This window comes from Vigna umbellata, chromosome 5, assembly GCF_029865625.1.
Source record: "Vigna umbellata cultivar VRB3 chromosome 5, Vumbellata_1.0, whole genome shotgun sequence".
NCBI classification, from domain to species: Eukaryota; Viridiplantae; Streptophyta; class Magnoliopsida; order Fabales; family Fabaceae; genus Vigna; species Vigna umbellata.
Window position 1 is genome coordinate 30,194,008 of NC_142169.1, and position 13,525 is coordinate 30,207,532.

General features: G+C 34.2%; 2 protein-coding genes across 8 annotated transcripts; both read left to right on the forward strand.

Annotated features, from left to right (window-relative positions):
* Positions 1 to 122: 122 nt before the first annotated feature.
* LOC124825503 (ubiquitin carboxyl-terminal hydrolase 8-like) lies at positions 123 to 7,890 on the forward strand. Its single transcript, XM_047298121.2, has 13 exons — positions 123 to 432; positions 577 to 765; positions 1,762 to 1,903; positions 2,003 to 2,062; positions 2,152 to 2,247; positions 2,515 to 2,856; positions 2,980 to 3,120; positions 3,320 to 3,490; positions 3,875 to 4,132; positions 4,261 to 4,412; positions 5,774 to 6,313; positions 6,513 to 6,786; positions 7,433 to 7,890. The coding sequence occupies exons 1-13, from the start codon at positions 158 to 160 to the stop codon at positions 7,538 to 7,540; spliced, it is 2,748 nt and encodes a 915-aa protein (XP_047154077.2). The 5' UTR covers positions 123 to 157; the 3' UTR covers positions 7,541 to 7,890.
* A 1,853-nt stretch (positions 7,891 to 9,743) lies between these two features.
* On the forward strand, positions 9,744 to 13,119 carry LOC124825504 (dihydroneopterin aldolase 2-like). 7 transcript variants are annotated; one of them, XM_088091686.1, is made up of 5 exons: positions 9,769 to 9,859; positions 11,013 to 11,080; positions 12,158 to 12,217; positions 12,445 to 12,646; positions 12,788 to 13,119. In XM_088091686.1, exons 4-5 carry the CDS (start codon positions 12,450 to 12,452, stop codon positions 12,987 to 12,989), a joined length of 399 nt encoding a protein of 132 aa, XP_087947812.1. In that variant the 5' UTR covers positions 9,769 to 9,859; positions 11,013 to 11,080; positions 12,158 to 12,217; positions 12,445 to 12,449; the 3' UTR covers positions 12,990 to 13,119. The 7 variants fall into 7 exon arrangements, with proteins under 7 accessions (XP_087947813.1, XP_047154081.1, XP_087947812.1 ...); XM_088091685.1 differs by having other exon boundaries at positions 9,795 to 9,859; positions 10,999 to 11,080; XM_047298125.2 differs by lacking the exon at positions 12,158 to 12,217 and having other exon boundaries at positions 9,767 to 9,859.
* Positions 13,120 to 13,525: the final 406 nt, after the last annotated feature.

Below are 13,525 nucleotides of genomic sequence, written 5' to 3' on the forward strand. Positions count from 1 at the left end.
GATTAATAGATTAATGGATTTATTAATTAATAATAGGATTAATATATTTTTTTTTAAAAAAGGTTGGCGAAAAAATTAGAAATGTGTGATTGCTGTTTTAAAACGTGATAATGGTGAGTTTGAGGGACCGAAATCGAGTTAAAGGAAGCGCAATTCTATGACCCGTTTTTCCGAGAGGCTCCGTTTGCGCTGGTTGTTTCCGAAACCGACCCGTTTTCTCGCTCTTGTTTCTCTCTCCACTCTCCACAATCTCTGCAAGTCCCTCGTTGGCTTCCTACTCTCCCAAACCCTACCCTTCCTCGCTATGGATAACTTCTTCTCCGACTACCTCACCGATGACCTCGATTCCTCCCCCTACCGTCCCCACCGCCGCTTCCTCCAAGACCACGACCTTGATTTTGCCCACGAGAGGGTCTACCTCCTCCCCTACAGGTACCTACCGCACGCAATCATTCTTTTCATTCTTTGTGTCAGGAAAAACCAAAAATGTCTTTCGGATTCTTTCAATTGCTTGCATTGGAATGTATTTTGTTATTTGTTGTGGGAATTTGATTTTGCTGCTCTGGTGGAGTGAAGGTGGCTGGTGGAAATGGAAGGTGAAGCTGATCGAAGAGAGGGTGTGCTTTATACGGTGACGTGTAATTCCGATTCCGACTCCGAGATTTCGCTTCATCTGAGGAAGGAGGAGGAGCGCCACAAGATTGGGGTTTCTGGTCGTCAGTATGCGTTGGTTCCCGAGGGAGTTTGGTTGCGAACACTCAAACGGTGAGTCACCGTAATGGTGCGGTTCTTACTTGAGGGTGCTGTTTTATTGAGATTAAGCGATGCTTTGACGTGTTTATAGCGATTGTGGGTTTTTGCATGTTTTAGGCATGGTGTCTATTTTTGTATTGTTTGCTCATTCATTCGTTTTTTGGATTAGAAGTTGCCTAATGGGATAGTCTACATAATTGTCTGTGTGTGGTATTGAGGAAGTCCACTGGGGTGTTGGTGTGCCTTGCATTTTCAGCTCTAAGATGCAGTCTCCATCGACAAGGCCAAAATGTCTGTCCCCAGGCTGTACCCACTATATCAAGGGTTCATTAGAGACCTTAGTTGAAACAGCATCAGGCCTGTCTGATACTAAGTCAACACTAGGAACACTCATAATAGTTCACAATCACATCCTTTACCTGCTCTTGCTCCTCAAGCTGGTGCAAATACTAAGAGCCTAAAAAGTTGAAGTGGTGGATAATCATTTAAGGATCAGATTGTAAATGTTCCTCCAATACAGCCTGTGGGTAATTATCATATGATGTTGACAGAAATGGTTGCAAGAACAACTGATTGCAGTAAATGAGTCGTGCAGCAATAAGATACCCTGTATGCTAGGAGTATCCCACTCGGTGTGTTTGTCTTTCTTTAGTGCCAGTGTGACACTAAATAACCATCACGTTTTACTAAGAATGGGAAGCTACGTCCTTTTATGCCATTTATTCTGGCCCCTTCCCTTTCATTGTGTCTGTGTTGCCGCAATTCACTTTTCTGGATCATTCTATGCGTAGTTATAGAAATCCAACATTAATCTGCATTTTGTTGCTGCTTTTCCAATGGCAAAATGATTTTAACAGCAATGAACAATATAAGTCTTCTACTGATGAATGTTCTTCTGCCAGATTATTTCCATTTCAAGCTAGAAAACATTTCTAGATGGTTCTTACAAGAACATATAACATACAGATGCAGTAAATTGATTCATCGTTTATCTCACTCTTCTTGAAGGTATAACGATTCTAATAATGAAGTGAAAGATTTAGGAAGCCTCTCAAATGCAGAGGATTGTTTGCCAGAATTGTTCCCCTTGCAAGTTAAGATATTTTTTTCGCTGGAAACCAGTTCACTGGAAGCAAAAATAAGCCAAAAGGTTGAATTAATGACTTTCCTGCCGCTTTAATTGTACTTTGTCTTCTATTTAAAGTAGACTTTTACAATCGATAATTGATAATAGCTGGCATGATTTCAGGAAAATGTGGCTGACTTCTATGAGAAAGCATGTGACATTTTCAATTCTGCATATAACCCCGTGAGTTAGTCATCTATTGATTTTATTGTTTTATAGTGTTTTTATATGATACATTGGTATTGTATAACTCTATTTTAATGATGTTGCAGGTGCATATTTGGGACTTCTCAGGGCAGACGACACAGTTTTTCTTGAATGACAAATCAGGATTGCCACATGATTCTTCTGGTCAATCTGTAAAAGAGGTAGTTGGTCATCCATCCTTTTTCTTCTTTATCTTCTTTTGATATAAGTTTGTTGAAGAAATTTCAATTTTGATGTGGTATAGCAAGTATATAAATGTTTGGTAACCAATTGGGGAATATTGGAATCAATCTATGTACTTGATAAATTCAAATTTTAACACATTTGTTTTTAATCTCTATATCTATTGTTTGGTTATGAAGTTTGAAAATACCAGTTACAGATATTCTGGCTGTTTATAGCATTTCAGCTGCTTCATGTATTTTCAGGTTACTTTGGAGTTACAAGTACACGGGCTTCCCGATTCTATGAGGGGTAATGGGGGCAATGAGATGATTTTAGATAGGTCTCAGATGGAATGTTCACACAGTGGTTCTGTTACAATGAATGGAAGCACTGACAATGTAGCCCCCTGCAAAACAGCCAACTATTTTCGAGGTAGTAGTTGTAGAGCAATTCGATCTTTGGGCTTGACAGGATTACAGAATCTTGGAAATACATGTTTTATGAATAGTGCCATTCAGTGTTTGGCTCACACCCCAAAGCTTGTTGATTTTTTCCTTGGAGATTACCATAAAGAGATTAATTATGAAAATCCATTGGGGATGAATGTAAGCTGTTTGTTTTCTGTTTTTAATTTGAAGTCTCATTTCTAAACATAATATTTTTTTGCAATATTTTAGTTAATTTACATTGTTTATTTTTCTCTCTATCTTTCTTTGCAATTGTTTCAGGGAGAACTAGCCCTAGCTTTTGGAGACTTGCTTAGAAAGCTGTGGGTTCCCAGATATATACCCATTGCACCAAGAACGTTCAAGATGAAACTGGCTAATTTTGCTCCTCAGTTTAGTGGTTATAGCCAGCATGACTCTCAAGTATACTTTTATCTTTTTCTTCTTATATATAATAATAATAGTAGTAGTAGTAACAATAATAATAGTTTTTTTTTATTGATGCAAAAAGTGTTAAAAACAGCTGTAGTTTCCAGGGGCATCTGCTATCATTGATGAATTGTCTTTTGTTTTGACACGAGAGGAAATAGCTTTATAGAACATTGAAGTTTCTTGCATGCAGGAGCTTCTTGCTTTTTTGTTGGATGGGTTGCATGAAGACCTTAATCGAGTGAAACGAAAGCCATATCATGAAGTTAAGGATGCAGATGGTCGTCCAGATGAAGAAGTGGCGGAAGAGTATTGGCGAAATCACCTTGCTCGCAATGACTCCATAGTAGTTGATTTGTGCCAAGTGAGTCTTATAGGGGTTTTCTCCTCTGTGATGTGAGAATCTCTTCTATAGATTTCTAAAGTAATTTTGGGTTCGGTATCCCATGTTTTTTCTTAACCCGAGATGCATTAGAAAGTTTGATGGAATCAATGAAATGGATATCTCAGAGATATTTAAATTTCTTGCAAGTCAGATTATGAGATTATTATTGAGAAGAGGATTTTCATTATAGAAGTTATTGTTATGGTGAACTGACTACTAGTTGGCACAGCACTCATTGACTGGTTACAATCACATTAATTATGAGATTTTAACTAATCTTTCTTTAGTTTTATTACCGAAGTAAAAGCTATACAGTTCCTTGGAAGCTATAACAAATCTATACTTTGTTCCCCTATCTTGTAGGGCCAGTTTCGGTCAACGCTAGTTTGCCCTATTTGCAAGAAGGTTTCTATCACATTTGACCCTTTTATGTATCTATCTCTGCCTTTACCATCTACAACGATACGGACCATGACTTTGACGGTCATAAGCACTGACGGGATTACATTGCCTTCTACACTTACGGTAACAGTACCTAAATGTGGAACACTGAAGGATCTTATTGGGGCTTTAACTACTTCTTGTTCTCTGAAAGAAGATGAAACCCTCTTGGTGGCTGAGGTATGTTGCAAAATTTAGAAATTAAATAAAAACGTTGTTTGATATATTTTGATTATAATTTATTAGGCCTTGCAAACATTTTTGTTTGCATTCTTATTAAAATTATGACTTTATGGAATTTTCTGCAGATATACAAGAATAATATTTTTCGAGTATTCGAGAATCCTTCTGAATCATTAGGTGAAATTAGAGATCAAGATAAAGTTGTTGCTTATCGAATGCAGAAGGATACTGAAACTACTCCCTTGGTTGTTTTTGTCCATGAACGTTCGGTGGAAACGTAAGTTTCTCTATGCCCAATCCTTTTACAGAGAAATAATTTCTTTCATCCTTCAATGTGCTTCTGTGCATGTCATGAATAATCATCATGTGCCCTAGGGCCAGAAGTACATACTGATTCCACTGTGGCCATCATGATATGATAGAATATTTTTGTCTCATGGTATGAAGTCAATTCATGGGAGCACATACTCCTAAAGCAGTACAGATCCAACAACTTAAATTGTGGGAAACACTTATTATTGATAATTTATTTTGATGAAAATAATTGAAGTTTAATTTAATGGTGAAGATAAAAGAATGTCGATAAATAATGATAGATAGTTAAAAAATTATAAACTGGATCGTCTATTGACCGAGGGTCGTTGTGTTGGTGTTATAATATGCGTAGTAGTATGCTTACTGAGCTGGAATGGGTTGAAAGTTAACACTAAGTTGTCTAGGAATTATTCCAACTTGGTTGAAGAATGAAGATACCGATCAAGTTCAGGATGTTCAAGTTGGTCCAGGGAACGTTGCCAAATATCTCATGGCAGGAATCTTTTTTGCGAAAATTAAAGAAAGGAGTGTGTAAAATCCACGTAGTTTATATTATTCCAATCAATTGAATATTAATGTCTTTAAAACAAGGATAAAAGTTAAAATTTTGATAACTGACCGCCCCTGTATAACAAGCAGGGCACACCCAGTTGAGAGGGAGAGAAACACAGTCTCACCACCATGAGTTAAACCGTGAATGCTTGTGGCAATAAGTCCCTTCATACTTCTTGCTAGAACATAAACTGGTTTTTTTTATTTTTATGTTAATTACAATGATATACGTGTCTAAAAATAAATAAGATTATGAATGTTTATTTGAAAAAAAAACTAAAACTATAAATATATTGGTTAGGATACAACTAAAAATGATTTTATATTTGTATGTATAAAATTAATAATTATATATATCTATTATAGTTATAGAATCTAAAAAGTTAGTGGGGGCAATTGCCCCCAAGGATTTAAGAATTTCACATTTTTCACCGCTCCAAGATTTTGATTAAAAACTCTTTAGACTTCATCATCATAAATTTTTTGTATATACCCAAGCAACCTACCTAGTTGTCTAAGAATGTTAACATGGTTGGTTTATGTAAGTTGGGCTGATATGCCTTGACTGTCGAGCGTACACGTTTATCGGGTCTTCTGCAATAGCTTTTGTTTCTGAAATGCTTATGCTAGCAAATTTTGGTGTTAAATGTCTGGCGTATTTGTTAGGTGAGTCTGCTTTTTGAAATTATTCTGTCGGTCGTTTCTCAATCTGCTTACATTAATAACTTTGTGTTTTATTTGGTGCACTAAATTTATTGTCATGTATTACAGTTGTGGGAAGGAAGGGTTGTTTGGTATTCCCCTTGTAACAAGGTTGTCCAATATTTCTTGTGGATATGATGTTCAAAGGGAGTTTCTGAAGATAATCAATCCATTTATGATGCGCGCTAAAGATGTATCGGATGATTGTGAAAATAATGAAGGTATTAGTAAAAGACCAAGTGAAGATGATGAATGGGGGGATACTACTAACTCCTGCGCAATAGGAAATGATACAGACTCAATCATTGGAACAGATGATGGCATACATTTGTCGACTGACTTTGAATTCCACTTACATGGAATGGAGAATAGCAAGATAATATTGGACAAACCATTAACAGTGACAACATTTCCCAGAAAGGAGCCTCCGGTAGTTGTCGTACTATGGTCGGATAAGATGCTTAAAATGTATAATACATCTCTGCTTGACTCATTGCCCGAGGTTTTCAAGTCCCAGCTATTCACCAAGAGAATACAAGAATCAGTTTCTATTTACAAGTGTCTTGAATCCTTCTTGAAAGAAGAACCTCTTGGGCCAGAAGACATGTGGTTAGTTGATATATGATATATCGTTTCTGTTATTTTATCTATGGAGATTTTATTCTTTTATGCTTGAGAACATAACGTCTTCAACACTACTGGCATCATGTTTTTATATGTTAATCAAAACCGATGTCCTGTATTCTGAAGGCAAGATGTATATTACAGTCGTTCTGATGTTTTTATATTGCAATTTGGTGTACACAAGGTACTGTCCTAACTGCAAAAAACCTCAGCAAGCAACTAAAAAACTAGATCTTTGGAGATTGCCTGAGATCCTTGTTGTTCATTTGAAGAGGTTCTCGTACAGCCGATACTTGAAGAACAAGCTGGAAACATTTGTTGATTTTCCAATTAATAATCTGGACTTGTCAACATATGTAGCATATGGGAATAGTCAGTCTACCGACCGCTATGAGTTATACGCTATTAGTTGTCATTATGGAGGGTTAGGAGGAGGTCACTATACAGCATTTGTCCGAGTAAGTACCTGACAATTTGTAATATCTCTAACTCCGTTAAAACATTACAATGAACTATTCTTTTTTATTATATTAGGATGTAACTATGTATCCGTAGAAAAACCAAGAGCTTGGTTGGTTAAAGAAGACATTTGTTTACTTTTATGTACTCATTCATTATTACCTGAATTTCCCGTTTCCACAATTTCTATTTCAAATATTTATAATCAGGGAACAAATTTTTTGTAACGTGAAATGAAAACAATATTTTTCAAATCAAACAGGTCCCCTATATTCCATTAGGTTACAATGGCAAACAATTTGTTGATAGGAGTGGCCAGTGGTGTGGTAAAAGAGCTTTGGAGATTACCTGTGACGGTGAAATATTTTTTGTGGTTTAGCTTTTTAGAAGTTCGCTCCGGAGGTGTTAGAGCACATAAGCTGTTCATATAGTCTTATAATTTTCATGTAGTAAATAAATCTTTTACAATTGTAAGTTACATATGCAGTATAATTAGTTTTAATTTGACATTGTTAATCACATGGATTTATTTTAGTTGATAGTTTTTTGGGTTATTTAGCCAATGTTTTTCAATGGTTAGTTTATTCTACACATTCTACTAATAATTATAATTAAGCTTATACAAGAGTTTTTATTTTCTTGCAGTATGGCTATGATAAATGGTATGATTTTGATGACAGCAGAGTCGAACCTGTTAATGAGGACACGATAAAGACTCCTGCTGCTTATGTTCTTTTCTACAGGAAAGTTTAGATTAATAATTTGGAGGCAATTGTGTAAAATTAGACACAGCTACATGGAATGCTCGAGGCTTTTCAGACCAATACACGGTTGCCTGATTTCCTCTAAATTGCTGCATAAGCGGCACCGGTTGGGTTTTACTGGGAGAAGTGAAGAGAAATGCAAAGAATTTAATATTGTACAGCTTTTAGAAGCTACAGGTAAAATGAGGGTAGCACTTCAATTTTTAAACTCTCAGGTTAGATTAATTACACATGTTTGCATGTACATATGCATCCTAAAATTGTTTAACCGATTTTTTTAGTAGATGTAGTTTAAACCATGATTATAAATGGAAAATTACACATTTTTTGCCTCGTTTATTTTCCAAATGATATAGTCAAACTATAAGCTCTTGCATGTTAAGTAATAATCAATGTCATGATGATAAAAATGTTTGACATACTTATGATTTTACCTTAAAAAATAAATTTAGATTTAGGTCTCATTTAATTTTGTAACACTGTCTTGTAAGATTTGTATCTATTTAGAATATTAGTGGTTTGATAGTTTATTTTAAAATGAACTTTGTATTAGAATACATATATATAAAGAGAGAGAGATTATTTTCTTCCCTGTAGGTGTTAATAGGACGATGTCCATGCATTATTATCATAAAAGCATGTAGATGTTTGCCATTTGATGTACACAACCGGATTGCTACTATTTTAATGCTTTTAAGCTCGTTGATCCCTCAAATTTTATTTGGATTAGTGGATGGATTTAAGAGAATGGAAAAAGATAGACTTGAGAGGAAAGATAGGGAAGGGAAGTTGTTTTGATTAATGAAAAGATAATAGGAAGTGTAAGAAAATGAGATAAAAGTTTATGAGTAATTCGATTAATGGGAATTTTAAAAGAAATGTTTTACTAGAAAAAATTTAGAAATAATCAAATTGTCCATCAGGTGAAAATTATTATTATTTTAGTTGTTACAATAATTATGGTTTTTATTATTATAATTATAATTATTATTTGTGGTTAATATTATTATAATTTTTATTATCCAACACCATCGAACCTCAACCCAGAGCTACTCTTTAAGCTCTTGCTTCGCATCGCCGCTCTCCAGCTTTCCTAATGTGGAGCACTACGTGCGTCTAAAGAAGTCGACTGACGTCTAAGTTTCGTCATGGTGATGTAATTGATCGACTCAATGACGTGCGACATTCGAAATCGTCACCATGAAGGCTACACCAATAACGGAAGCAACCACCACACCATTTTATCACCTACAACACAAGAATCTATTATTGAACAAATAAAAAAACAAGAGAATAAATTTTTAAATAAAGAGTGTTGAAAATCGATTCTCTCTAAAAACAGAAGCAGAAGAATCAATTATCCTTCAAATGGCTAAGAATTGATTTTGTCTCAGTCTAGAATGTTGTGAGTCGATTCTCTTTTAGTGGAGAAAAGCATGATGCTTGCGTAAAAACTACCTTTTTTTTTTCTTGTCACTCTCTTCCATTCCCATCGAGGAAACCGCTAACTCTATAGGACGTTTGACCAAGTGTAAATTTAAATTATAGTTGGGAATTTTTAAGAATATGTTTACTCTCAGAAGTGACATTTCTCACTTATGTTGTTCATTTAATCTCTAGAAGTATTTTTCAAAACTTCAATCCAAACAATAAAAGTTTAAACCCAGCAAAAAATATGCTTAGTTTCTCTGGCAGTTTAGTAAGCCAGCTTTTAGAACCTTTAGGCCTAGACGTTTTTTCAATGATGTTTGTCGTGGAAATATCTTATTTACGTTCTTAAAATATACGTAGCTTGTGCTTCGGTTAAATATATTGAACTACCATCTATTCCGAACTTCTTAATTGAAGATATAATCGAATAATGATCGGTCAGGATACAAATTTTTAGGACATGATTTTCATAAATTCTTTTTAATTTTATTAGAATAATTCTTTTTAATTTTATTCATTTAAATATTTTTTATAAAACAAATTTAATTTATATAAATATCATTTTATATTATTTTTAAATCTCTTTAAAACGTTTTTTAATCTATCTTATCATTTAATTCACTCACAAATTTTATTTATAAATCCATCCATTTTCACTCTCAAATTTCTTAAAAAAAGTAACACAAATTTTATTCTCAAATTGTTCCGGATTCACTTATTCATTCATCAGTATTCCCACGTAGACAGCCTAATGTGTGTGGTAGGAGTAAAAGAGCACTAATATCTTAAGCATAAAAGGAAAAGCACTGAATACCTTTTCAGTGCGCAGCTGCTGATACTTTCTGGCAACACAGTCTTAGTAGCGAGCGAGGTCGAGGTTCTTTTTCCTATCTCAATCTCTTTCGTGTTCTATTCACACATGAATTATTTGTTCATCCATCGTCGGAAATATCAATTCCCATTGCCCAGCTATGGGCTTTTTTTAACCTCAAACAGAGCATCTGGGTACATGGAAAGGACTTCATAGTTGTTAAAACTTACTAAATTTATTCATCTAACCATCAACTAAAACGAGCAATACATTGATTCATTTCTTCATGTAAGTTTTGGAGAGTCCTTCTCTGGTTGAATTTGTCACTCTTCTGTAATTACTTTGCTCTTTGTGATGGTGAATTGAATTTGAGTTAAGGTGGGGGGATTGCTTTGAAAATTGATTTTGGAAGGGGTTTAATGTTCTGTTTCCATTTTGTTATTGTATTTTAGGGCTAATGTTGCAGATCTTTCATTATCCTTTGCCTTTATTTGAATAGTTTAGGAGTGGGAATGCGGGGCTGGCATTTGGTGCTTAATTGTCTGTGAGTTCAGGACAGGTTATGTTAGGAAGTGTTCTGGATTTGACATGCACTTGGGTGGAGCTTTCTGTTTTTAACTTAAATATTTGAAGGTCTATTGTGGGAAATAATGAAATGCTTGATAAATCAGATGCACGAAGTGAAAGAATAATGTTTTGCAGATCTCGATCAAATTGTCTAGAATATACAGGCCCTATCTATTCTTTATATGTTTAAGTATATGCTTGATTTTCCAACAATAAAATACATGTTTAATTCCAAATTTTTGACACATTTATTCCCATCCAACAGAAGTGTTTTTTTTTCTTTGTAAAATTCAAAGACGTAGTAAAAACGTGTAAGTAAATGCAGTAAATATTACGTCAATGCCATCATCAGCTGTCCATTATTTAGACAAATACTTTAGCAGATTTTGGATCTGGTTTCCAAAATATATTTTTGGAGTTAGATGTTTAGGATCTACACATTGAACTGGATTCATAAGTTTGATAATCAAGGTGAGTGTTTTTTCCTTCAGTTTTTTTTTTTTATATAAATGTCTATGATTGTGTTGGTAACGGTGAACTGTGAACATATATGGTTGTCTCCTGGGATAAATATTTTCAATACAGCCTAATATTTTTGTATTATAATTTTTTTTACCCATCGGTACATTTTACTGCAGTTTTAAAATCGCAGGACGTTGTTCTCAAGGTTTTAAGCAGTTCCAGATTTTTTATCATATCAGTTGAAAGAATTTCTGAGAGGTAAGACTTTCAAAAACAGATTAAATAAATATACTGAGATGCCTATCTACTGCAATTTATTGGGATCTGCATCATTTTCAATTATTGGTGGCATTTTGAGCCACTTTTGGGTAGAACAAATGGGTCCTAAATTTGCTTTATTGTTTGTTGTTTTGTGAATGGTACTAACTAAAATTACACACTCGTAGAACTGTAGTTTATTATAAATGTTTATTATAGCATAATGGAGAAGAGTAAATTAGGAAGTGATTGATGTCCTTTGTAGAACTTATATCAGTGATTGATGTTGTCATATTATGCAATAATTTAGGAGCTCTCTGTTAGTAAGAGATGCCATACTCTTATCTTTATATTGGTATAAAAGATGCTCATATCAGATTTTTTTTATAATTTTCGTAGATATAACCCTGAACAGGTTAAGTGCCTGCTCTTTTTTAACACAATTGTTAGTTTTCTTACTAATTCAGCTTAAATACAAATGTCAGATAGTTTATAATAGTCTTTTTTAACACAATAAAGGGCTAAAGGAATCTTTGTGACAGTTTCAATCTTCAGCTGTGTAGTTGCTTCAAAAGAAGTTATCGTGCTTATGAGAATCTCAACTAATTTGTTCAGTTGGATAAAAAGTAGTTTGAAACCGGAAAACTAGACATTGTGGAATGTATAAATTGTTTTGCTATTACTATGTTAAAAGTCTATTTACTTGAACCTCGTAGCCTGAAATCACAACTCATCTCAACACAAAATGATGAATAAGCATAGAGTGAAACTGCCGCAAAGATGCATCCCTTTATTCTACTCACCATAATGACGTTATCTGTACGGATTTTTATTTTAGTTATTACAATTAAAACTATATACTTTTGGTGTTTTTGGTTTGGCTGGAAGAAAGTGGGTCTGATTGGATCTCTACGAATGATTTTTTTAAGTTTATGTTTATGTTTGGTTGACTGGGTTAAGTCGTATAAAATTCAATAAACGACCTTTTCTGTTACTGAACGTGTGATTCCCCTAATAGCACAGAGGTGCTAAACGATGACAACTTATGTTTTTACTGTATACTTGTGTGGTTAACAGACTACATTCTGGACTCGAATGTGCATGGTGTATGTACATGATATTACCGAGCAAGCCAAGGTTCAATGTTTCAGTCTTGATTATTAGCTAAAGCATTTTCTGTTTAGCAATTCAATGTACATGATTTATACTTTAGTTCTGTTGTTTCTTTGATTTACTGCTGCCCTGACGTACATGGTTCACTATGAATCAGTAGGAAATAGTTTAACAAAGGACACTTTATTTTACATTTTATTTTATTTTTAAAATCATTATGCCTTTACATTTCTATTTGCCAATTATTTTAGCTAAAATGGAATCTGATGCACTGGCATGGGGAGACAAACTCGTACTGAGGGGATTGTCATTTCATGGCTTCCATGGAGCAAAGCCAGAAGAAAGGAAACTAGGCCAGAAGTTCGTGGTAGATATAGATGCTTGGATGGATCTTGCAGCTGCTGGAAAAACTGATCACTTATCAGATACAGTCAGTTACACAGAAATATATGAGTAAGCGGTCAACAATTTAGAACGTCTTTGTTCTGCTTTCGTCATTTGATTGCACAACCTTCTAGTCTCACTCTTCTTATTGTTGAGTGTGCTAATTTAGTAGTTGTAATTTTATTAACATGTCAATAATTTGTGGTGCAGTATAGCCAAGGAAATTCTGGAAGGGTCACCTCACAACCTTCTGGAATCAGTGGCCCAAAAAATTGCAATAACTACTCTGACAAATCATAAAGAAATTTTAGCTGTTCGAGTGAAGGTTGGAAAGCCTCATGTGGCAGTTCGAGGTCCAGTTGAGTACTTAGGCGTTGAGATTTATAGACGGAGGAGCGATTTGTCAGGCTAAACTTTCATATTTGTTTTGGTTTCATTCTCATATTTACTGCTGCAGAGCTTTTAACACTACATATTTCCAAACAATGCAAAGCACCTTATTAAATTTTAATTAATGGTATGTGTGGGTCCACGTAGATGAAGATATATGTTCCATTTCTTTATTTGTTTATTTGTGCTGCACTATACATTTTGGGTTGTGTGGATTAAAAAAAATTGATGTAAAGATGAACGTGTATGATATCATGAGTATAATAAATTAAAAAAATATATTTTAATAGAAAAAATGAGATAATTATTATTTAATCCTTAAAAATAAATATGGTATATATTTAAATGTAAATATTATTATTATTATTAATATAAAATAAATTAGTTAAATGTAGGAACATATTGTATATAACAATTGAGAAACTAAGATTGTCCCTCGTAGAGAAAAAAATATCACATTGCATCCAAGAGAATCAGTTCCATGTAAACAGAACCGATTCCTTTCAACGTGTGTCACAAATCGATCTTCGAGTGAGATCGGTTCTTTGCTACTTGCAC

Bases quoted from the DNA above. Each gene is read 5' to 3' on its own strand.
- LOC124825503 (XM_047298121.2), top strand. From the start codon at position 158: ATGACCCGTTTTTCCGAGAGGCTCCGTTTGCGCTGGTTGTTTCCGAAA. The intron at 766-1,761 runs GTGAGTCACCGT...CTCTTCTTGAAG, and splicing joins TGGTTGCGAACACTCAAACG to GTATAACGATTCTAATAATG. The intron at 2,248-2,514 runs GTAGTTGGTCAT...ATGTATTTTCAG, and splicing joins CTGGTCAATCTGTAAAAGAG to GTTACTTTGGAGTTACAAGT.
- LOC124825504 (XM_088091687.1), top strand. From the start codon at position 12,450: ATGGAATCTGATGCACTGGCATGGGGAGACAAACTCGTACTGAGGGGA. The intron at 12,647-12,787 runs GTAAGCGGTCAA...TTTGTGGTGCAG, and splicing joins AGTTACACAGAAATATATGA to TATAGCCAAGGAAATTCTGG.